Source organism: Salvia hispanica, chromosome 2 (assembly GCF_023119035.1).
Source record: "Salvia hispanica cultivar TCC Black 2014 chromosome 2, UniMelb_Shisp_WGS_1.0, whole genome shotgun sequence".
Taxonomy (NCBI): domain Eukaryota; kingdom Viridiplantae; phylum Streptophyta; class Magnoliopsida; order Lamiales; family Lamiaceae; genus Salvia; species Salvia hispanica.
In genome coordinates, this window is record NC_062966.1 from 11,476,323 (window position 1) to 11,500,720 (window position 24,398).

General features: G+C 36.8%; 2 protein-coding genes across 5 annotated transcripts; both read left to right on the plus strand.

The window, feature by feature from the left end:
• Positions 1-444: 444 nt before the first annotated feature.
• LOC125204621 lies at positions 445-5,137 on the plus strand. Its single transcript, XM_048103329.1, has 14 exons — positions 445-544; positions 621-722; positions 794-850; positions 973-1,037; positions 1,138-1,235; positions 1,386-1,437; positions 1,548-1,640; positions 1,894-2,004; positions 2,343-2,661; positions 3,273-3,739; positions 3,831-3,940; positions 4,219-4,277; positions 4,357-4,544; positions 4,655-5,137. The coding sequence occupies exons 1-14, from the start codon at positions 490-492 to the stop codon at positions 4,841-4,843; spliced, it is 1,965 nt and encodes a 654-aa protein (XP_047959286.1). The 5' UTR covers positions 445-489; the 3' UTR covers positions 4,844-5,137.
• A 249-nt stretch (positions 5,138-5,386) lies between these two features.
• Positions 5,387-8,058, plus strand: LOC125204245 (peptide chain release factor PrfB3, chloroplastic). Of its 4 annotated transcripts, none has more exons than XM_048102844.1 (6): positions 5,387-5,661; positions 6,071-6,255; positions 6,443-6,712; positions 6,820-7,032; positions 7,412-7,595; positions 7,673-8,058. In XM_048102844.1, the coding sequence occupies exons 1-6, from the start codon at positions 5,508-5,510 to the stop codon at positions 7,960-7,962; spliced, it is 1,296 nt and encodes a 431-aa protein (XP_047958801.1). In that variant the 5' UTR covers positions 5,387-5,507; the 3' UTR covers positions 7,963-8,058. The 4 variants fall into 4 exon arrangements, with proteins under 4 accessions (XP_047958801.1, XP_047958800.1, XP_047958802.1 ...); XM_048102843.1 differs by having other exon boundaries at positions 5,389-5,661; positions 6,071-6,288; XM_048102845.1 differs by having other exon boundaries at positions 5,393-5,661; positions 6,071-6,288; positions 6,443-6,643.
• The last annotated feature ends 16,340 nt before the right edge of the window (positions 8,059-24,398 follow it).

The window sequence follows — 24,398 nt, forward strand, 5'->3', positions numbered from 1 at the left end:
CCATATCCATCTCTAAAAATAGTAGACTAGTTTTTTCATTTAGAACTATCTCTCATGATTATAAAAAGTCTAAATAAGAAAAATTTTGAACAAACACACACCACTAAGAATGTGGACCATATAATCCATTAACACTACTTCGACTTTGACTAACTTTTTCCCATCTCTCTTATAATAAATGATTCCTAAATAACTCTATTAGTTTCCACGTGTAATTAAATATAAATCCTTTTATATTTGTATTTGTAAAATATCTCTCTTATAATAAATGATTCCTAAATAACTCTATTAGTTTCCACGTGTAATTAAATATAAATCCTTTTATATTTGTATTTGTAAAATAATTATTGGTTAACCCTTTACCTCATCATTCTATTATTGTTAAATGTTTTCTTTACATTTCCCGCCATCAGCGTAATTTTCATTTCCCTCTTTAAGCTTCTATTAAACCCCCATCCTCACCCCTCCCATTTTTACACTCCCATTCCAATGGCGCCGAGAAAAAGAAACTTTTCGCCTCCATCGTCACTTCCTATCTCCGTTGGTAAATAAAATTCCTATCTTCATCTTTTAACCCACCCGTTTTTTATAGTCCGTTTATAGATTTTATTGATTCGCAGGAAATTGTGAAGTGATTGTGCAAGCGAAGAATTTCACTTCCGAATCAAATGGTGATACTCTCCAGATCTCTCTCCCCAAAGCTGCCAAAGTCAGTATTTCAGGTAAATATATGTGGTTCGCAATAGTATTGTTTTTTCTTTTTATTTAGTGATCAATTTGTTTTTGGTGGCAGTGGTCGCAAAAGCAAGTGAACCTGACAACGGTGAGGGCGAAGGACTTGTGAAGTCTGGTAAGTATTTGTTTTTGTTCCATATGTTTTTTTGGGAGGGGGATATTTGGTTTAGTTTCGTTAACAATCTGTTTTAAGGTGACATGGGATGTTAATGATGATAATGATTAGTTAACCCGTAGGTAATTGCTATTTTGTACTTGCTCATCCGAAAGATTTAACTGGCCAAACTAAGTCCCTCCTGCAGGTATATCTATTGTATCTAGCCACTTCCATTTATGTTCTTCTGCCCAACATTTTGAGTGAAAACCAATAAATTACCTATTATGTTTCATTTGCCGCTTCAGGAGGTGTTAGCTCTTTACACAAAAGAGCTACCTGCGATGAACTTTGCTGCCAATACTGGAAAAGAATCAATGTTCCTTCAAAGATGTGTTACCAATGGGTAAGAGACACCTGCATGTTCTTTAGTTGTTGGCTGGGCTGGCTAACCTGGCATTCATTGGCTGAATTCTGCCACACTACGGCTATATCGACCATAATTGTATTAATATTGAATATCATGCTATCTATTTTTGATAATATGTATTTACAGGAAATACTGCACTTTACTTCTCAAGTCCAAGGATGAAAGACTATCTGGAGAGGTATGATAATAATAGTAGCTGCAATCCTTGGGATTATAGTTTTCAGTTTGTTAGTCCGTGTTCATGATCTATTATGGATGCGTTTTGCAACTCTCTTTCCCTGTCAACAGGTCATTGCAGCAATTACTTATCAAATCATCCCAGCTGATACACAGTATGCTGAAGTTCCTCTTGCTGCTGTTAACTCAATCTTTCAGCGCAAGGTTCTTTTTCTCTGCCGCTTGCCTACTTAAGATCTTGATACGGCTACTAATTATATATACTTTTAGTTAGAAAATGCATTTAGACTAACATTGGTGAGGGTCCGTGTCATTTAAGGGGGCTCTGGGCATACTCTTTAACCTTTTCTCAATAAGCCTGTGGATACTGTTGCTGAATCATGGTCTATCATTACCATATCATTATGAACTTCAGGATCGTATTGGAGCTTACTGTGTTCTAAGCAAATAATTTCAGGGAATTGGTGGCTTGTTGTACTCAGAATTGAGAGAAAGGCTGCATAGTGTAGGTGTTCAGACCATACTATGCTGGGGAGACAAAGAATCAGAAGGATTTTGGATCAGACAGGTAACCGACTCAAACTATAATAGTTGGCATTTCATTTGTTGTACTCATGGATATAGTTTTCTGCTAGCCCAAGTTCATCAACATAAAAACAAGTTTTGGTAGATGCGTGGTTTTTTTGCAAATATAATAATTCTTGACATTTATAAGTAATATTAAAATAGTACTCCGTATTTTATTTGAGAGTACATTACAGATGCTTTGTACGGAGTAATTGTGATTGAGCAATGGCAGGTCTTAGGAGATGGCTGGTTAAGATAATCTAGCAATAAGTTTGACACTTGTTCTACTCGTACTCCCCTTGGAAGCTCATAAAACTGAAATGTGTAAAATGAACACAGGGGTTTACAGTAATTGGTGAGGTTGCAAAAAATGGTAGAGCTCGCAAACTCCCAATCAAGGCTGATATACGAAAAGCACTGTGCTTTCCTGGTGGTTCAACATTAATGTCGTCTCATCTTCTCAAAGAGAGCTCATCTGGATCAGCAGAGCTACCAAATCTATGTTTACCAGTGAAACCTATTCAACTGTCTCTTGGAACCCAAGAACTGATTCATGTTGCTGAGGGCCAAGGGCCTCTTTCTAAAGAAAATAACCAGATAGTTGAAAGTGGGTATTACGAGTCTGATATATTAGGGACTGGAAAGCTTCCTATCGATGGTAAGTACATTAGTTTGGGTTTTGATTCTTGAATATTTCAATCTTTGACATTTCTTTATCTGTGGAGTGTGGACATTGATAATTGTATTCAGAACACCAGAAAAACAAATAATCAGTGCTGGATCAGTTATCAAGATATTAGTTAAGTTAGGGGCAGTTTGGTAGGGAAGATAAATAAACAAAATACTATGATAAGAATAGACATTTTTGGTCATATAACTCCATGATAGATGAGTTATCTACCCTACCAAGTATATTTTCAGTGGCTATTGTGTTTGACCCACCACTAGTTTGGATTTGGCTTATGTGGGATCACCCTTGAGGATCCAAGTTGAGCCCTTTTCATGGCCAACATAGCAGGAGAGGTGCCGGCTAAGTTGCCTAAAGAAATGATAGGCTAGTAAGAGCTTATGCATGTTCGTTTAAGCTATTCTCAGTGGCTTTTCCCATCAATAAATAGTTTTGCATATAAAAATGATATTTGTATTTCATTTTTATTTTCTAGACTAGAGCTAGGACTCGAGCATTTTTCTAACGGATATTACTATAAGTTTCCAGTTTTTCTCTTTCATAGCATTAATTTGAAGTGATGTGCATTTTTCTTCTGATAGGGTGTCAAGATGTAGGCATTCTGCCAGCTGCAAAAATTTGCAATGTGGCTAATGCTTCTGGAAAACTGGAAGGTCTAAGGGAAGATGATGAGGATAATTTCTCTTGTTCAGTGGATGGAAATAAGAAAAGGGTGTGGGAAACCTCCTGCACCTCATTGATGTCAAAGAAAGTAAAGGGCACTCATTCGGAGGACCATCAATCATCTTCTTACTCACCTAGTTGGACACGTGATGACGGAGTTGCTAATTCTCTTGATAGAAACTGCTTGTCAACTATTGGAAATAATTTTTATCCTGATATTTCACTAGCAAATGAGAGTAATAGCATGCATGAAAAAGTGGATCTTGGAGTCGGTAATATCACAAGGAAAGATTTTGACATCCCAGAAATCCCATTTACAGCAAAATCTCATAGAATTATGCTGATGAATATTGCTGATGCTGATAAGAAATCATATCTTACCAAGGTATAAATTTTGTACACAGCTATAGAATCATTCTCTCAGCACTTATGCTTTGATAAATTTCTGCATGTGTAATGACAAATTGTTTATATAGATAATTGAAGATCTGGGAGGAATTGTCACTTCTGATGGAAGCTTAAGTACGCATATTGTCACTGGGAAAGTGAGGAAGACACTAAATTTCTGCACTGCTCTCTGTTCAGGGTCAGTTCTTTCTGATAACACTTTCTAAGATTCTAAGGAAATAGTGCAATGTTTTTCATACAAAATGAATTAGTGTAGAAGTGAAGCAACTTGACTGCATCTTAAGATTTTAATCATTGCAGCATTCATGCTTAGATCCATGAAAAGTGTGTAGTTGTAGCATTGATGAGTAGTAACAGTGATGATTTTTTTTTCCCTGTAAGTTTTTTTTTTGCCATTGGCAAATGAAGTTACAAAATTTTCTTAGCCAATCTGATGAAAATGCTTATCATATGCAGAGCCTGGGTCATCTCACCTGCCTGGTTGAAAGAAAGCTTCAAGAAGGGCAGATTTGTAGGTAGGTTACATTCTTTTCACTTGTAATATCTACTTGGACATCCTATCCGCCTGCTGAACCATTATCTCCTTAAATATAGATGAGACACCCTTCATTCTGAATGACGAAGATTACAAAACTAAGTACAGAGTTGAGCTCAAGAGTGCAGTCGTCAGAGCAAGAGCAAATCCATGTTCATTGCTTAAAGGTTTCGATATATGGCTGGCAACTCATGTGCAACCTCCCATCCAGACTCTGTCAGCTATTGTCAAGTCAGCTGGAGCAAATGTAAGTCAATCAAAAGGCAAACACTGTCATTCGTTAGTAAAGAAACAAAAATGAGATTTAAAGTTTACAGTCCCATTATAACCAGAGTGTTTCCATTTCTCACATTGTAGGCCATCAGAACACAGAATGAGACACACGAGGTATCAAAAACCATCTTTGTGGCTTGTGAGGAAGACATGGAAGAAGCTGTATCAGCTCTGAATTTGGGGATTCGGACATTCAGCAGTGATTGGCTTATGAACTGTATCATGAAGCAAGAACTTGATCTCGATGCCCCTCAGTTTGCAGAATCCCTTTAGATTTGAATAAGCTGACAGCATGCTGCATGGAAATATATGTATATACTATGTCCGAGAGTAAGTAAGGGTAGCCAAAAAAATTAAATTAGGTATTTTTCTCTCCAAATTCGTCGGATGAAGAAATCAAGATACGAGATTTCAGTTTCCTCTCATTTCCTATTGAGAGCGTAACTTGTTTTTGTGTGTAAGTAACTACTTTTGTGAGACGTAACTTTGTGGCAAAATGAGTTGGGACTCGTTTTTTGGACAAAGATATCCTAGAAAAAGTTGGTGAAAACTTATTCATTTCATTAATGTGCTTAGCGTCATTTATTAATTTTTCTGTTCCAAAATGCAAATTATTTTTTGTTTATTGTTTGAATAAACGGTGCTAATAAAAATAAAATCGGATTACTCTCTTAAGTCACAATTAAGTTGAATGATTTTCCTTTGGAAATACAAAACATCCATTTTAACTCTATCACTGTTAATTTTCTGTCTTCTACTATAAACTGCATTTTGGATGAGAAAAGGAGGAGTATTAAAAAATTCAATAATGTGTAGAAAATACCAATCCAGAAGAAATAGTTATGGGAACAAAATTGTAGGTGCACGTGCGCGAGCCTGGCGCCACTAGCAAGTTCTAAAAAAGCGTGCTTTCCGGCAGCCGGCAGAAACCTTAGAAATGGCGGCCGAGCTTCTCCCGACAGCATATTTTAATGAAACCCAATTCAGGAGTGGTCGGAACTTGCCGAAAACTCGCGCTTCTTCAAATTTCAGTTTAAGAGCTTCTCAAGAACCCCTCGGCGATGACAAGAGCAAGTTCTACAAACAACTCGGTTTGCTCATTCTCTCCTGTTATTATCATTGTCTGCTAATATTGTTCAAGAATTCTGAGTTTATGGGATTGTTTCAGTCAAATGGATGATTGTTTACTAGTGTTGGAGCCTTGTATGTGTGATTTTTTGTAGATTTAGCTTCAAAAGAGGCGTTATTACTTTCTTCACGCTTCTCCCGAAGAAGCAACGGATGGATTGGAGCTAGTAATTGTGAGTGTGTGCATAGATGTGGTTTTTGGTAAAAAAAATTAGCTTCAATTAGATACTTACTAGTGATTTTGAAAGATGAAATTGTGAATATTTTTAACTAGTGTACCAGATTTCATAATTGAAGCTCATGTCACCTTGCTTCAACTCCATGTATGCTTACAATGATTCAGACTGGTTGTATTGCTTTTTTGTCGCACAGGAATGTTTTCTTTGAGAAAGAGAATAGAAGATTCTGTTCTTCGTGCAGAGATGCTGGCACCAACGGCATTGGAATTTGAAGAAGGGAAGCATGTTGACCAAGAAGGAGTTGTCCGCGACTATGACTTGTGGGACGACCTCAACAAATCAAACGAAGTCCTTGCCAAACTGGCTGACAGTGCCAAGGTGGTTGACACACTCAGGGATCTTACATTTAAGGTTACTTATGCTCATTTAAGTCTAATATTATATTGCTTCATTTATTTGCTTCGTTTTCTGTCTTGGTTACACTGCTGTATCTCGATAGGTCAAGTGTAAGTTGAAAAGATTTGAAGTTACTGTGTTTTGGAATTTAAGCTTTTGCACGATGCAGGCCGAGGAAGCTAAGCTTATCACCGAGCTTGCAGAGATGGATGCTATCAATTATGAGCTTTTCAAGCAGGCATATGCTTCTTCTTTAGATGTAAACAAGTTTTTGGATAAGTATGAGATGTCGAAGCTTCTAAAGGAGCCATACGACATGGAGGGAGCGTGCATCATCATCGAGTCGAGATGTGGAGATACACTCTCGGAGGTTTGCAGCTTTTCTTTTCTCAACCCTTGCTGCTGGCGAGGTGAAGTTAGAAATTGCTATGGCCATGAAGTTACGAATTCGGGATTTTGGTTTCTTTCTATGGATTGGTTACAGAATCTTGTTTTGGCACTGTACCTCATTTTCATGTGATTTTTTTTATTGTAATGTTTATTCAGAGATGGGCATTGCAACTCGCACAGATGTACATGAAATGGGCTGAAAGGCAGGGCTATGCTGGGAGGATAGTAGAGAGATATCGTTCATGCAATGGTGAACTGAAATATGCTTCTATCGAACTAGAATTTAAATTTGCCTATGGATATCTATCAGGAGAAAGAGGCGTACACTCTCTGATAAGGTGTTCGGACAGTACTTCTGCTCTTCCTAAGGTAGGAAAATGGATTTACCAAAAGTTTGTTTTGTTAGTGTACATACGAAGGTCCTTGTCCTTTGACTTGCTGAGTGACAGAAACCTGTATAACATGTTTTCAAGCGCACACACACTCTCTCCTTTGCTTCACGTTGCATTCTCAGCGTGACTTGGTTTCTTTCCTTTTTAACTCACATAGCATGATTGAGATAATGTGAAGAACCTCTGATTTTTCCTTTGAAGTTCTATTAGAGACCAAACGCTATGCTCTCTTCATGTCATTCGCCTTTGAAAGAAGCTACATGAATGCTTTGAAGTTCATTAGGCCTTCCCATAAAAACAAATCTGTTGTGTGTTCGATTATGTGCCTCATAAGGTTCGTTCTGCCTACTTCTCAGGCTAGCTTGGCCTCCGTGGATGTGATTCCCCTATTCATCAACTCATCTGCTGACCTGTCAATTGAGGACGAGGATATACAAGTTTCATACCCATCCTACTGTGAGGGCAATCCACAAATGAGTAGGGCTTCATCAGCTGTTCACATCCACCACATACCAACAGGTGTAGAAGTTCAGTCTACAGGTATAAGTATCATCAAACTTATCATAACTGATGAATTTTTGAAATGGTATGAAATGATTAGATTGGTTCATTCACAGGTGAGAGGAGTCTCTTTGCCAACAAGATCAAAGCCCTCAACCGTTTGAAGGCTAAACTTCTCGTTCTTCTGAGGGACCATGGCGTGTCTGGTGTGGGGAGCATCAAGAGAGGCGCTGCAACGGACAGGTGGAGTCAAGAAACACGAAAATATGTCCTCCATCCAACGAAGATGGTGCACGATCTCAGGTCTGGTGCTCAGTTTCCAGATGTAAGCCCCGTTTTGAATGGCAATCTCGACCCTCTCATTGCTGCTCACATCAGTTCCAGACAATCTAGTACTGCTGTGTAAAATTTTTAGTTAAATCGATAGCTTAAAACTAGAATATGATGTCAAACTGTTATGTGATAATGAACTGAGGGAATGTGACTCGCCTAATTTTAGACACGAGCTATACCTGCAAATGCACGTGGCTAGTTGTATCCATTGAGACTATAATACCAAGACCTAAATATGAATATCTTGAGTAGAACGGAGAGAACAATAAATAGTTAAAATTGAAGAACAAGTAAAATAAGAGAGAATAATATAAAGGAGAGTTGTGTAAAATAAATGTTTTATTTACAATAGAACAGATGGAGTATATAAAGTAGAATTCATAATTAACTTTTTAAATCAATTTTAATTATATTTTATAAAACCCATATAAGATGAAAACTCTTTTTTTATTGATGGACGGAAAAGGTACGACATAAAGTTTCATACTGAAATTTAAGTATCACATCTAGTGGACCTAACAGTCGACCAACACTTGTCACAGCATGCTAATAAGAGCCTTATGGTTATATTAATCCGCAACAATTAAAAGTTAAAATCATCACTCTGTTTCCTTATTCTTCCCTCTATGGTTGGATATATCCAAAGAGAAGTTTTTTCCATATAATAGTTGTTCATTTTTTGCCATTTCAGTCCGTTTTGAAATATTGTCCAATTTGCTTCTTTTCTATTTTGATAAATAAAGTTCACTCTCCACTAACTCGTTGCACTCATATTTTATATAAAACTAATATTCCATCCGTCCCACTCTAAGTGAAGCATTTCTATTCCGGCATGAGATTTTATGTAGTGTTGTTTTGTGAGTTAAGTGGAGAGAGTAAAGTAAGAGAGGGGAAAAATTAGAGAGAGTGATGTTTTTAATTTTTGAAATGTGTCATTTTAAAGTGAGACATTCCAAAAAAGAAAATGGTTCACTTAGAATGAGACGAAGGTAGTATATAATTACGAAACTCACGTTTCTTAAATTCACACTAAATCAAATATGGATAACATTTCATTGACGAAGGAATATTACTTTTGGGAATGTTAGAAACAAAATATTTATGAACCATCACTTTAGATATTTATGATTTTCATATATCCAATTATATTTACATGAAAATGGCCTCCATTGTGTTAAGAACGGCGTTGTTTTAAAGGTTGTTGAAAGTTGGCATTTTCAACGACACGTCGGTTTCAATTTGCATAAAAATGACCACAACTTTTATCATCTAATTTAATTTATTTAGAATTTAATATTTTTTCAATCATATTAAATGTTTGATAAGTTAGTAATGCTAAGATAGAGAATTATATATGGACATTTCTAATTGTTTGATATCATAGTTAAGCTTAACTCAAAGCCCAATATAAGACCAGGGCCCTATCTAATCTTACCAAAATTATAACATTAACCTTGTTTATGTATCTCACCAATTTGTCAAGTTAAGTCATGTTATTTAATATACAATACAAATTTAGATAATTTCTTTTCTATCAAACAACAATAGAAAAAAGTCATATCTTTGCATATCTTGACATGGAGCCCGTATTTCTTATCTTGTTTTACATATCTTCTCATATCTCATCTTTTTTATCAAACGAGTCCTAAAGGGCATTTGTAGGGCGAGCGCCGCGGAGAATTTTATGAGTTGATTACCCCTGACAACCTCGATTGGGAACAAGCAGTCTTCTGTTGAAATTGTTGGTTTCTGGAATTACAAGATATAAAACCGGCGTAATATAACCTAAAAGAGGGAATACAGAAGATGAACTGAAACGGAATTACAAAGACAAATTCGAAACAGTAAACCGTAAAGTAGGAAATATCCGAGTCGTGGAGGCCTCTTTCCGCAAAACGAGATACGCCCCGATAGTGCTCTCGGATTGGTGTTTCATCCCCAAAGATAAAACGAATACATCTCTGGTGAAGCAGCACCACTATCAGCAGAGCTCCGACGAACTGCATGGAGGAGATGGCAGAGCTTCGACAGAAGGACAATGCAAGACACAAAGAGAGAGCTTATGATGCAAAATGCTTGTGATTTTTGGCGTGTAGAATGCATGGAATGACTAGACTATTTATAGGCTCAGTCCACTGCAGGGGGTCAACAGCCATGATGGCTGTCATCATTGTGAGTTTGTAACCGCCGAGCGTTACAAGACGTTACAATATATACCATTGATAAGGCTAATTTCATGCATTGTTTATGGGGTTAAATTCTGTAATTTCTTGGGTCTAACACGGTTTGTAAGCCAGGTGTGTAGAGAAAAATGTCAGATCCAGGAAGAAGGAATGAGATTTCCTGGAGAAGGAGTCTGGCAGAGAAAATGAGCAGAAGGAAGAAGAGAATCACCAGACGGAGGAGAATTCTAGACGAAGGGCAGAATGGAGAATTCAAAGAAGGATCTAGAAGCTCAACTCCACTCTTATAAATAAGAGCACGCAACACGCCTGAGGGCATCGACCATCATCCATTTTTAGCTCTTAGCTCACTTCTCACACTCTACACACACATTAGGGGTACCAATTTGGGGTTCGGAGTTCGGAATTTGCATCAGCGTTGTGTACCACCGTCTCTACGAGAGGCGAATAAACAATTTACCATTTTTTGTTCTTAAATTTCTGTTGTGGATTCCCCGAGTCTTCGTTGTTCGAAGCTCGGCTTTGTTTAGCTGAATCTCTGTTGAATTCGTACTTATTTTAGCTATGGAAATCTTTGCTATGTTTTCATTTCATGTTTATGTTGCTTTTCGTTTTACTTTGGATGCTTTTCGCACTTGATCTGAGTTGTTTGAGTTGAACGGTGTTGGATTGTAGTTGATCGGTTGAGTTTGGTTGAATCGGTGTGATCGGAGATGGGAATTGCTGTGGTTTGTTGTGGATGGCTTGGATCCGGAGCTGATGAAGCGTTCTATGCTTAGATCTGTTAATTTCTGCACGGTTTTGAAGTTTAGTTTTTGTTTTCTCATTTACCTCGTCTAGTGATAGTAGATCTGCTTTAATTTCTTAGTTAATCGTAATTTGGTGGTTTAATTCGGCTTGCTCTGTTTCGATTCGATGTTTACTCTGTTTTCTGCATTTTGAGATCAAGAATCGTTGTTGAAGATGAAGCTAGTTGCTAGTTAAATCCTTAGTTAGTTATTTGCAGCTTTTCATTCGTACCTTTGCTATTTTAGGAAATGGTCCCCATGGTCTGTTCTTCATCTGTCTAGGCATTTTAAGAAATTTAATTCACTAGGTCTGGTAAAGTTTCGTCGCTGGAGTTTTGTTCTGTTTGCATCTCTGTTGTCATCATGCATGCTTTTGTATGTTTTCCTAGGTCTAGCTGGTAGAATAGATTATTTACATTTCCCGAGTCTAGTAGTAAGTTCTCAACCCAAAATTGCGTGGCAGCAGCCAAAACCCTTGTCCAAAGTCTCTTGAATGCTTTCTTACGCTTCCATCTCTGTGGGATTCGATCCCTACTTCCTTATACTAGTTTTTAGTATTGTGGGTTGAGGGTTTTGAAAAGCAGATAAGATTGTGTGCCCAACGACCGATGGTTTTGAAGGTTCTCTGAGTTCCTAGACCTTGTGATCTAGTGGATTCCCTGGATCTGAGAAAGCTGACCATTATTTCGAGTACACCACTATCTGTAGCTCTTCAAAGTCACCACCAGATCGGGGTTAACAACCGGAGATCCATTTCCGTTTGGTTCAGACAGTGACGACGATTGGAATTCGTCAGGCAGAGAGGATCATAAGTCGTCATCAGAAACAGAGTACTCAGAAACAGAGGATGAAGTAGTCAGTGACATGGCAAACTTAGTGGATCCAGATCCTGAGATCGGTTCGCTTACTGCACATCTAGATGGCGAACCAGCCCATGCTATTGTCTCAAATAAGTGTTAGGCGTTCTGCCCACTTTTTCAGGGCGGAGGAATGAGTGTCCATATGAGTTCCTGAATGAGTTCAGCAAGTTATGCAGCATCTAGAAGAGGCCAAACGATGCTACGGAGAAAGACTATCGCCTACGCGCAGTCCCGTTCGCTTTGAAGGGAGAGGCCAATACATGGTTGTTGAGGCTGCCACCGGACTCAATTCATACCTGGAAGGATTTTAAGTTGGAATTTCTGAAGGGGTTAGCAGCGGAAGCGCTCACATAAATCGATTACATAATAATCCTGATCTATTTAGCAGATTATTTAGACAAATTCTATTCGTGTAATTATCACATGTATCATGCTCATTACTCAAATAAATCATGTTTTAAATTAATTAAAACCTAAAACATGCTTTTCTACGGTTTAGCTATTTTACCTTGATGATTCTCCAAAGAATCGAAGATAGCTAGCGCCTTCTCCACGTGAAGATCTTTAGTACTAAACCACGGATCTTCTGTCTGGTTCCCGGACTGTAAACTGATATAAGGGTGGGCTGATCCCACCAGTATACTAGGACTTAAATAAAGAAGACAAAAAACCTATTCCACGAAGGAGAAAAATCATCCCTCTTCTATGTAGAGAGGGGGACGAAAATTTTGAATAAAAACAAGTGCCTTTCTGTCTCCTTTATTCTCCTATTTATATTAAGTCACATATTGGGCCCATACAGGGATCTATGGAAGGTTTTGGATATGAGCTCCTCCAATTAGCTTTTTACTAATTAAATTAAACCCAATTTAATATAAGCTTATAATTGGAATATTATGAGCAGCCACTACAGAAGTAATATTGCACTCCCCATCCAAATCCGAAATTATAAGTACTCCGGGTTTCCATTGCTTGATATTTATTTTCCGCGCTTAAGATAGAAACATCCATTAATTAATTATTGTATGCTATGGACTTAATTAATTAATATCTTATTTATTCCAAGAGTGGACTCAGCAAGAAAAACTTATTTATTATTCATAGAGTAATCAAACTCCAACTAGCTAGGTTCCGAATAATAAAACCTTATTTCAAGCTCTCTCTTGAGGATGTTATCAAACGAGACTCACCTCGTGCACGATTCAACATAATAGCAATCCTAACACCGCTAGATATTAATCACCACTACCCAATATACCAGGCTTATTGGGTTGTGAAAAACCCGCACCATTTGGTAAGTCAAAGTAGTGCATAATCAATACCGTATGCTCAATGCTAACGTACATTGGTTAAGAAACAATAATTTACGAGACCTCGTCTTTCAGTAGATAGCATAAAGACATGTCTCGTTGTTAGATCCAATTCAGTGCTATACCACACCAACGTCATCTTATTTCGGTAAGGCTTAGAAATAATCGGATCTGACATTGCAACCTTTCACGATAGATAGTCTAGGCCTATCTAGGTTGTGAAATTCTTCTTTTTCTTTGTTCAGAACTGACCATGTTACCTTAAAGAGAATGACGCCCACAACCGGTCTACTAAAACAAAGACTTAGACTTTGTTAAGTTATTTATACATTTAAACATGTAATAAACATCCATTAAATATAAAACATAACAACATTATGACAATAATAATCTGTTTATTCCTTTGAAAAATAAAATAAGAGTTTTAACAGTATTCAATCACTCGAAAGGTGATTTCTAGTACACAAACTCTAACAATCTCCCACTTATACTCAAAACAGCTTTCGAGTATACAAAAAAATTGTGCACTACGTCTAATTCTCCCACTTATACTGAAAGCGAGTTGAGGTCTCGAGCGAGTCTAACTCCCATTCCTTCAACATGGAGTTCGAACGGTTTCACCGCCAATGCCTTTGTAAAGGGATCTACCAGGTTGTTCTCTGATGCAATCTTGACCACTTGTATGTCTCCTCTCTTCACTATATCTCTAATGATATGATACTTCCTCTCGATGTGTTTGCTCGCTTTGTCAGCTCTTGGTTCCTTCGAATTAGCCACAACACCAAAATTATCACAATGAATGGTGATGATCTTGGGCAGATTCGTAACCACACCTAAGTCCATAAGAAAGTTCTTGAGCCATACAGCCTCCTTTGCAGCCTCCGAAACGGCCACATATTCGGCTTCCATGGTAGAGTCTGCAATGCATTTATGCTTTACACTCTTCCAAATTACGGCTCCACCTCCTAAGGTAAACACATAACCAGAAGTAGATTTCCTCGAGTCTTGATCAGCTTGAAAGTCTGAATCAGTATATCCCAAAGGACAGAGCTCGCCTACTTTGTAAACTAGAACATAGTCCTTAGTCCGTTTAAGGTACTTGAGTATGTTCTTTACTGCAGTCCAATGTCCTTGGCCCGGATTCGATTGATATCTTGCTACCATGCCAACAACAAAGCAAATATCAGGCCTTGTACAAAGCATAGCATACATGAGACTACCAACTGCCGAAGCGTATGGTATCCTTCTCATCTCTGCTATCTCAGATGCTGTCTTAGGACACATCTCTTGAGATAAATGGATGCCATGTCTAAAAGGTAAGAAACCTTTCTTAGCATCTTGCATGCTAAAACGACTAAGTACAATGTCGATGTAAGGCTCTTGAGATAAGCACAACATTCTTTTCTCACGGTCCCTTAGGACCTTGATACCTAGAATGTGTCCCACGTCTCCCATATCCTTCATCTCGAACTGGTTTGACAACCACGTTCGTACTGATGACAACATCTTTTTATTGTTTCCAATTAGAAGGATGTCATTTACATATAACACTAAGAACACCACATTCCCTTTCTCTACCTTCTAGTACACACAGCTCTCGTTATGGCACTTTTCGAATCCAAACTTATGAACAGTTTGGTCGAAGCACTGATTCAATGATCTAGATGCTTGTTTGAGACCATAAATGGCCTTCTTTAGCTTCTATACCATTTGCTCTTTGCCCTTAACGACATAACCCTCGGGTTGTTCCATGTAGATGGTCTCCTCAAGACTACCGTTCAAGAACGTAGTCTTAACGTCCATCTGCCACACATCCCAATCCATGTAAGCTGCTATAGACAATAGAATCCAGATCGATTTGAGCATGGTCACCGGGGAGAAGGTCTCGTCGTAATCAACACCTTCCTTTTGGGTATACCCCTTAGCCACTAGTCTTGCCTTAAAGACTTTAACTCATCCATCGGGTCCACATTTACGTTTGTATATCCACTTGCTCCCAATGGCAGTACAGCCTTCGGGTAGGACAGATAAATCGTATGATGGGGTTAGGAGCCCCTTGCACAGCGGAAGACTTGTACAAAATAAATAAATCAGACATGGATCTATTTGACATGTTAAACAGATAATTGCATGCTAGAACGCAAATAATTCATGCTTAGAAAATATAAATCCTAAACATGATTTCTACGGTTTAGGGTTACCGATTTAGATTCTCCAAAGAATCGATGATTGCTCGCGCCTTCTCCACGATGATCTTCAATACTAGACCACAGATCTTCTAACTGGTTCCCGAACTGTATTCCGACATCAGTGTGGGCTGATCTTATCGAAACACTAGGACTCGAATAAAGAAGACAGAAATTCCTCACGGAGGAGGAGCTGAAATTCTCACGGAGGAGAAAATCAAATAAATAATTTCGTCCTCCTTTAGAGAAAAGGAACGAAAATTATATTATGAGAATAATAATCTTTCTGTCTCATTTATTCTCCTATTTATATTAAGTTCATATTGGGCCCAGTCAGGGATCTATGGAAGGTTTTGGATATGGGCTCCCCCAATTAGCTTTTTACTAATTAAATTGAACCCACAATTTAATACAAGCTTATATTGGAATATTACGAGCAGCCACTACAGAAGTAATATTGCACTCCCCATCCAAATCCGAAATTACAAGTAATCCGGGTTTCCACTTTGTTTATTATTTATTTCCCGCGCTTAAGATATAAATGTCCATTAATTAATTAATGTCTGCTATGGACTTAATTAATTAACATCTTATTAATTCCAAGAGTGGACTTAATTAATGTCTGCTATGGACTTAATTAATTAACATCTTATTAATTCCAAGAGTGGACTTAGCAAGAAACACTTATTTATTATTCATAGAGTAATAAAACTCCAACTGGCCAGTTTTCCAAATAATAAAACCTTGTTCAAGCTCCTCTTGAGGACATTATCAAACGAGACTCACCTCGCGCACAATTCAACATAATAGCAATCCTAGCACCGCTAGATATTAATCACCACTACCCAATATATCAGGATTATTGGGTTGCGAAAAACCCGCACCATTTGATAAGTCAAAGTAGTGCATAATCAATACCGTATGCTCAATGCTAACGTATGCAGATTAAGAAATAGTATTTTATCAAGACCTAGTCTTTTAGTAGATAGCATAAAGACACGTCTTGCTGTTAGATCCATTTAGTGCTATACCACACCAATGTCATCTTATTTCAGTAAGGCTTAGAAATAATCGGACTGACATTGCAACCTTTCACGATAGGTAGTCTAAGCCTATCTGGGTTGTGAAATTCTTCTTTTTCTTTTGCAAAGCATTGCATAGAACCGACTGTGTTACCTTAAAGTGGACGACGCCCACAACCAGTCTACTAAGCAAAAGACTTAGACTTTGTTTGCTTCTTATACATTTAAATGTTTATAAAACATCTTATAAATGCACAAGCAAACACAATGTAATAATATACTGATTCTATTCGTGCGAAACTGCTCGAATAATACTGAATCGGGTTAAAAGTGGATTATAGAGTTTTACGTATACAAGCAAGATTCTATTCGAGCGAAACTTGCTCGAAACATGCTTTTCAGTATACCAAACCTAACAATCTCCCACTTATACTCAAAACATGCTTTCGAGTATACCCACTGCCAAAAACTCTCCCACTTATACACAAAGCAGGTCTTGGTACTAGATATATCGAACCACCATTCATTTCACATCATGTTTGAACATGTTGCCACAAAGGCATTTTATGTGAAAAATCTGCTTGGTTGTTCTCTGATCATATCTTTTCCACCATAATGTCTTTGCTGCGTACTTGATCTTTTAATTAATTTCATCTCTCTATGTGATTGCTTAGCTTTATTAGCTCGTGTGTCCCTTGAGTTAGCCTTCACTAGAGTAATCACAACCAAACGTAATACTCATAGGCATACTCAAACTTACGATTAAAGCTATTAGGAAGATACTCCTAAGGTAAACACATTTTCAGAGGATGACTTACTCGATCACTGATTAGTCATAAAACTAAGTCAGTGTAACCCCAAGGACATTACATGAATGACTGGTAAACTAGAATATAGCAATTAGTCTTTCTCAAGCACTATGGTATACTCTTTACCTCAATCAAAGTCCTTTGCCATGGTTAATATGATATATACTTGTCATGCATAAGCACAACTAATATCAAACTTAGTACACATTATAGCATACATGAGACAACTATCTCCGAAACTAGTCTCATAATTCTTAATCTCACTAAGCGTCAAACGACACTTGACTAGAGACAAGACAATTCCATCTTGAAAGGTATAAACCTTTTCATGGAATATCTAATGCTAAAATGTTCCAAGCAATGTGTAGATATAGGATTCCTAAGAGAATCTCAACATTCTTTCTAGCAATCTTAAAAGGACTTAGATGCTAAGAATGTAATTAGTTTCTCTTAAATCCTTTATCTTAAACTGGGTAGACAACCAGTTTCCTACGCCAGATGCCAATCTTAGTTGTTTGCAACTTTTGTAGATTTCATCATCGTAGAGTACCAATAATACCATATTTAATGCACTTTCAACTTCCTTGTGCTTACAGCACTGCTATGGGCAAAAGTCAAATTCCAAATATTTGACAATTTTAATAAAACACATATACTCTGATTTAGATGCTTGCCTAAGACCACGAAGGTCTATATTAGCTTCCAATCATGCGTTTCTTGCCCTTAATTACATATCCATTAGAATGTTCTAGTAGATGATTTCCTCAAGACTTCTATTTATAGAAGGCTGTCTTGACAATCATAATACATACATTCTAATTTATGTAAGTTCTAATAGACAATATGATCGAATAAATCATGGCACAACGATAGCGAGAAGATAATTCTCTTTGGGCATAACCCATTGTCATTGTCTAGCCATTTGAGATCCACATTTACACTTGCAAAGATACTTGCTCCCACTGACTGACACAGCCTGTAGGTAGTATTGCAAGTCTTGTAAAATATGTTGTCTATCTTAGATTGTAATATGGAATCTATCACCTTTTCAAAGATGATTATCCAAATTAACCAATACTACATTGTAGTTAAAGGGATTATGTTCAAGTTAATCTAAGACTGAGTCTTACGACACTCTTAGACCCATGAACTTGTTGTGTTCCAGTGGAACGCTCCCACTACGACATGGTTCTTACAATCTTAGGTACTGAAGTTGATTTTATTAGTGCAAAAGTTTCTAATGGTATGACTTTTTGGTAATGTGGAAAATCCGATATCTCTCTCTTTATTTTGAGAGTTATCACGCTGTTAGGCTTGTAGTTCATCTCTTGATCTTCATACAAGAATTATATCTTTGAAGATTATAGAACTTATAACCTTACATCATTTGGGACAAACCTTAAAACATGCCTCAGTACACAACTCCAATTTCTTGGACACTTTTCCAACACGTGTTGGAACAACATTACACCTTGAGATGTGCTAGACTAGAGACACTCTAGTCCACAACTCGTGTTTTGTAGAAGGTACTGATGTTGGTAGTTTATTTAATGTTTATCCCATCAATGATAAGATTTTAATGAGTACAACTCATCACTTAATCAAACTTGTCTTAGAAAGACTTCGATTCCTTCTTACATAACTATCCCATTCATTAGATGAATGCTTGGATTCGTTAATGGAGATTAGACTCCCACTACTGATCATAACCCTTCGCTCGTCTCCTTATGGTGTAAACCATTTAGACTTGCTAGTCTTTCTATGTTGCACTTCTATAAGTATTCTGAATCTCTTGAATAATCAAATGATTCTAACTCATAGTGCATCAAACAGACTTTCTCAACTCTCAAGCTATTTAGCGAAATGTTAAAATCTTGATAGTGTAGATCAGTTCGAACAATTGCTAAGTATTTTCTTGGCCTTAAGATTAAGAGCCATAAACACTTTATCATTCAATGATTAAGAAGTTGATGTGTTGTTGAATACTCAACCTTGTCGCACTTATATTATTTTAATACTATGATGCCTTAAGCATCAACCATAAAACAATAGTTGAGCATTAATAGCTCCCACTGCAACAAAAACCTAACTGGATCAAGATCTCTTACTTAGAAGTTGCATTGTCATATAAGTCATTGTCCTTCTATAAAATAGGTCAATCCAACTCACAAAGCATCTTTTCTCGCTTTAAACAAACTTTGATGACAATTCAGGCTCTCCCATTTTCATATCTAGTCTTTTGTTCAAATGAACTAGGACTTAAGAAAAATGCAGCCTTTATGAATTCGTCATCTATCATGTTACTTTCCTCTAACAGTAATATAACGACTATTAGTCTGAAAGATTTTCTACTTTTCAGTTAAACCTTCTTGTAGTCATTTCTTATTACTTTAGGCGATGACTTGTGTGTCAGAAACTATTTGAGTGATCAAAAGATCCTCAAAACATTCTGTCACTCTAGGATATTCCAATCGAATCATCTTGACAGATTCTATTTATATCCATCTTTCATCGTCATTAACCAAGACTTGTCGAGCTACTTAAAGGAAAATAGCTTGACCTTATTCCTCAAAGAGCTTGTCAAGTACATGCATTATGCATTCTCGAACATTCTTCGTGGAATTATGTCAAGGAAATGGAGGACATGAATCATTGAGTATAAACTCCAAGCTTTTAGCGATAAGAATCTTATCCATTTTCGTTTCCGGTCTACATAATTTAGGCATTCGAGTTTACTTTCTTTAAAGATCGCAGACAAATATTAAATGACATAATGAAGATATGGCAAATAAACTTATTATCACATACTCATGCTCAATACATAATCGCAAATAACCACAAAACAATTATGTATCTTGCAACTGTAAAATTAAAATATTGTACCCTCAAGCAGAGGTCAATACGCATTAAAATTTTAGCAATTTTACTGGTCACAACACCGACGAATAGTCCAGAGACCGCAACACGACATGGCCGCCAAATGTTGCCTAAGCACGACCATCAGATTTAGCATACAGAATCTTGTTTCTACAACACACTCCCATAACAATGCTCATGTGCTGATAACAAAACCAAGCTATCTCATACATTCAGTTTGAACTTCAGAAACTTGTAATTTCGTAGGATTATTGTCCCCACAGCATAGGTGACGATAATATTAGAAACTACTTTCTAGTTCACACTATTTATATTTGAGAAGTCTACCCTTATGAACTTGCTATTTCTTAGGATTATTGTCCCCACAGCATGGGTGGCGATAATATTAGAAAATGGCTTCATAAATTTGCAAACCAATCGATGGAGACCATATACAACGCGCTTGTTGTAATCATCACTTAGATATTTTTATATGGTTTTTGCATAATTATCACATAAGAAGATAAAACAGATAATCCACTTATAATAGATAAACACCAAATAAACAGATAAATCCATTTAATGCATGGCATTTAAACACACAGGATAATTATCGAAAATTATTTAATCTAGTCAAGGGAAAATCAATTAAATAATTCAGTTTTATCTTGGATAATGTTTATCCAAATTCATTTAGGATTTATCAAGATAGTATTAACTATCTAAACCCACTTAGGATTATTCTAAATTTTATTTCGATAAAATCACTACAATTCAAGATAACGTTGATCAAGGATTATCATTATTTAAATCGTACTAGGATATTTCTAGATAGAAACACTTCCATCATAATCCAAAAGATAAAAATAAAATCCAATCAATCAAGATTTATACAAATCTTAATTCTATTTAGAATAGACATCCAGAATATATTAAACATTACTTAGGATTTCTTAAATAAATAAATTTATCTAAATCCAATTAAATAAGGATTTTCTTATATATCATTAACATCCTAATCTATCTAGGACATCAATCCAAAAGATAAGGATAACTTGGATTAATACTTATTTTAATCCATCTAAGATTTGTCTTAATAGAATTAAATCTATTCAAATCCATAGGATAAAATAAATTAATATTAATGTTTATCCTAATTCATCTAAGATTCATCTTGGATTAAATCCATATAAATCTATAGAATACGATAATATTATATTATAATTGTTCAAATCTATCCAAGATTTATCTAGGAACAAATCCATACAAATCTATAAGATAAGGATAAAATATTATATTATCACTATCCAAATCCATCTAGAATTTATCTATGAATAAATTCATATAAACTCATAGGATAAGAATAAAATAATATTTTTATTATCTAAATCCAACTAAGATTTGTCTAGGAATAAATCCATACAAATCCATAGAATATAGATAAAAAATTAGATTGTCATTATCCAAATTTAACTAGGATTCATCCAGGAATTAAATTCATACAAATCCATAAAATAAGGATAAAATCTATAATTAATCCATGATTTAATACAAAATCAAATCTTATATAATATATAAAATCCACAAAAGATATATTCAAATCTTATTTCCAAATTAATCTCGAATACTTTCCAAATTAATTCCAAGAGTTAGGAAAACCCTAATTTAAATTTGGAAGGTGAACTCCCGAGACGAGGCGTTGCAGCGTCACCAGTAGGGAAACCCTAACCCTAACGCTGCACTCCAGCCGCTTTACGGAGGCTGCTCGGGCTTCTGCGTCGACTTTGCCGCTGCTCGATTCTCTCCGGCGCTGCTGCTGCTGCGTCGACGTCGCTACTGCGACGTCGCCTTCGCAGCAGCTGCTACTCGGTGAATCCAGAGCTCCCACTGCGCGAAGACCGCCGACGTTTACCACCGGCGCTGCTCGCTGCTGCTGGGACATCGCTGTCACTCCAGCTGCCAGCGCCGCCGCTTCGTTTCATGGCTGCTGCTGCGACTGGTGTCACACCCGTCGCCGCCAGACCTCCGCTGCTGCTTTGTTTCCAAAACTCCGACGCTGCAGTGGAGTCTTGACATCGCAGCACAATTCTTGATTTGCCGACTTGGAATTCAAATTCACGTAAGGCAAATATAATTGATCAAGTAATGATAACATATGTGTTAAAGTTAACGTAATCATTACATAGGTTTAACCATTACGTATCTTGAATTAATTACTAATCAAAGGCAAAGCTTCGTTAACATAATTAATTCACGTAGCATACATAATTCATCGTTAGACAAAACCACGACCAATACAAACATGCACTCAAGCAATTCACATAACATGAAATTAATCCACATAATCAGAGCCAAAAATTGGCTCTGATACCAATTGATGGGGTTAGGAGCCCCTTGCACAGCGGAAGACTTGTACAAAACAAATAAATCAGAACTTGGATCTATTTGACCGATTATGCGATTAATCAATTCACATGTTAAACAGATAATTGCATGCTAGAACGCAAATAATTCATGCTTAGAAAATATAAATCCTAAACATGATTTCTACGGTTTAGGGTTACCGATTTAGATTCTCCAAAGAATCGACGATTGCTCGCGCCTTCTCCACGATGATCTTCAATACTAGACCACGAGATCTTCTAACTGGTTCCCGAACTGTATTCCGACATCAGTGTGGGCTGATCTTATCGAAACACTAGGACTCGAATAAAGAAGACAGAAATTCCTCACGGAGGAGGAGCTGAAATTCTCACGGAGGAGAAAATCAAATAAATAATTTCGTCCTCCTTTAGAGAAAAGGAACGAAAATTATATTATGAGAATAATAATCTTTCTGTCTCATTTATTCTCCTATTTATATTAAGTTCATATTGGGCCCAGTCAGGGATCTATGGAAGGTTTTGGATATGGGCTCCCCCAATTAGCTTTTTACTAATTAAATTGAACCCACAATTTAATACAAGCTTATATTGGAATATTACGAGCAGCCACTACAGAAGTAATATTGCACTCCCCATCCAAATCCGAAATTACAAGTAATCCGGGTTTCCACTTTGTTTATTATTTATTTCCCGCGCTTAAGATATAAATGTCCATTAATTAATTAATGTCTGCTATGGACTTAATTAATTAACATCTTATTAATTCCAAGAGTGGACTTAGCAAGAAACACTTATTTATTATTCATAGAGTAATAAAACTCCAACTGGCCAGTTTCCCGAATAATAAAACCTTGTTCAAGCTCCTCTTGAGGACATTATCAAACGAGACTCACCTCGCGCACAATTCAACATAATAGCAATTCTAGCACCGCTAGATATTAATCACCACTACCCAATATATCAGGATTATTGGGTTGCGAAAAACCCGCACCATTTGATAAGTCAAAGTAGTGCATAATCAATACCGTATGCTCAATGCTAACGTATGTAGATTAAGAAATAGTATTTTATCAAGACCTAGTCTTTTAGTAGATAGCATAAAGACACGTCTTGCTGTTAGATCCATTTAGTGCTATACCACACCAATGTCATCTTATTTCAAGTAAGGCTTAGAAATAATCGGACTGACATTGCAACCTTTCACGATAGGTAGTCTAAGCCTATCTGGGTTGTGAAATTCTTCTTTTTCTTTTGCAAAGCATTGCATAGAACCGACTGTGTTACCTTAAAGTGGACGACGCACACAACCAGTCTACTAAGCAAAAGACTTAGACTTTGTTTGCTTCTTATACATTTAAATGTTTATAAAATATCTTATAAATGCACAAGCAAACACAATGTAATAATGTACTGGTGCGAAACTGCTCAAATACTGAATCGGGTTAAAAGTGGATTATAGAGTTTTACGTATACAAGACAAGATTCTATTCGAGCGAAACTTGCTCGAAACATGCTTTTCAGTATACCAAACCTAACATCGTAGACGTCTTTGTCTATCATAGATTGTAGTTCCGAATCCATTGCACTTACCCATTGGCAATGATCGACATCCGCCTGCGCCTCTGCAAAATTCCAGGGATCTAGTACATTGCTGTCCGAGAAGTGATCCATAGATTCTCCCAAACCAATGTACCTTTCGGGCTCATGAGCATTAGGTGTAGAAGTTGAAGGTTCGGGAATTGGTTGTACAATTGGTACTTGTTCTTGGTTAATGGAACTTGTGACTGAAGTGAGCTCTTCTAGAGCCACCTCACTGCTGGGTTTATGATTCATAACAAAGTCTTCCTCTAAGAATGTCGCGTGAGTGCTCACAATGACTTTCTTGTCTCGGAGACTATAGAATTCATAAGCTTTCAATTAACTTGGAACTTCCCAAAATAGAAAAATGACTAGATTAACATGGAACAGAGTGAGTAACTCTTATTAATGCTAACTTATTTACATAGTATCATAAATGTTAACAAAGTAGACTAATATTCAGCCATCTGCAAGTTAAATATAATCAATCAAACTATCATCTTTCTCTCATTCAAAAAACATATTTTCTTCTT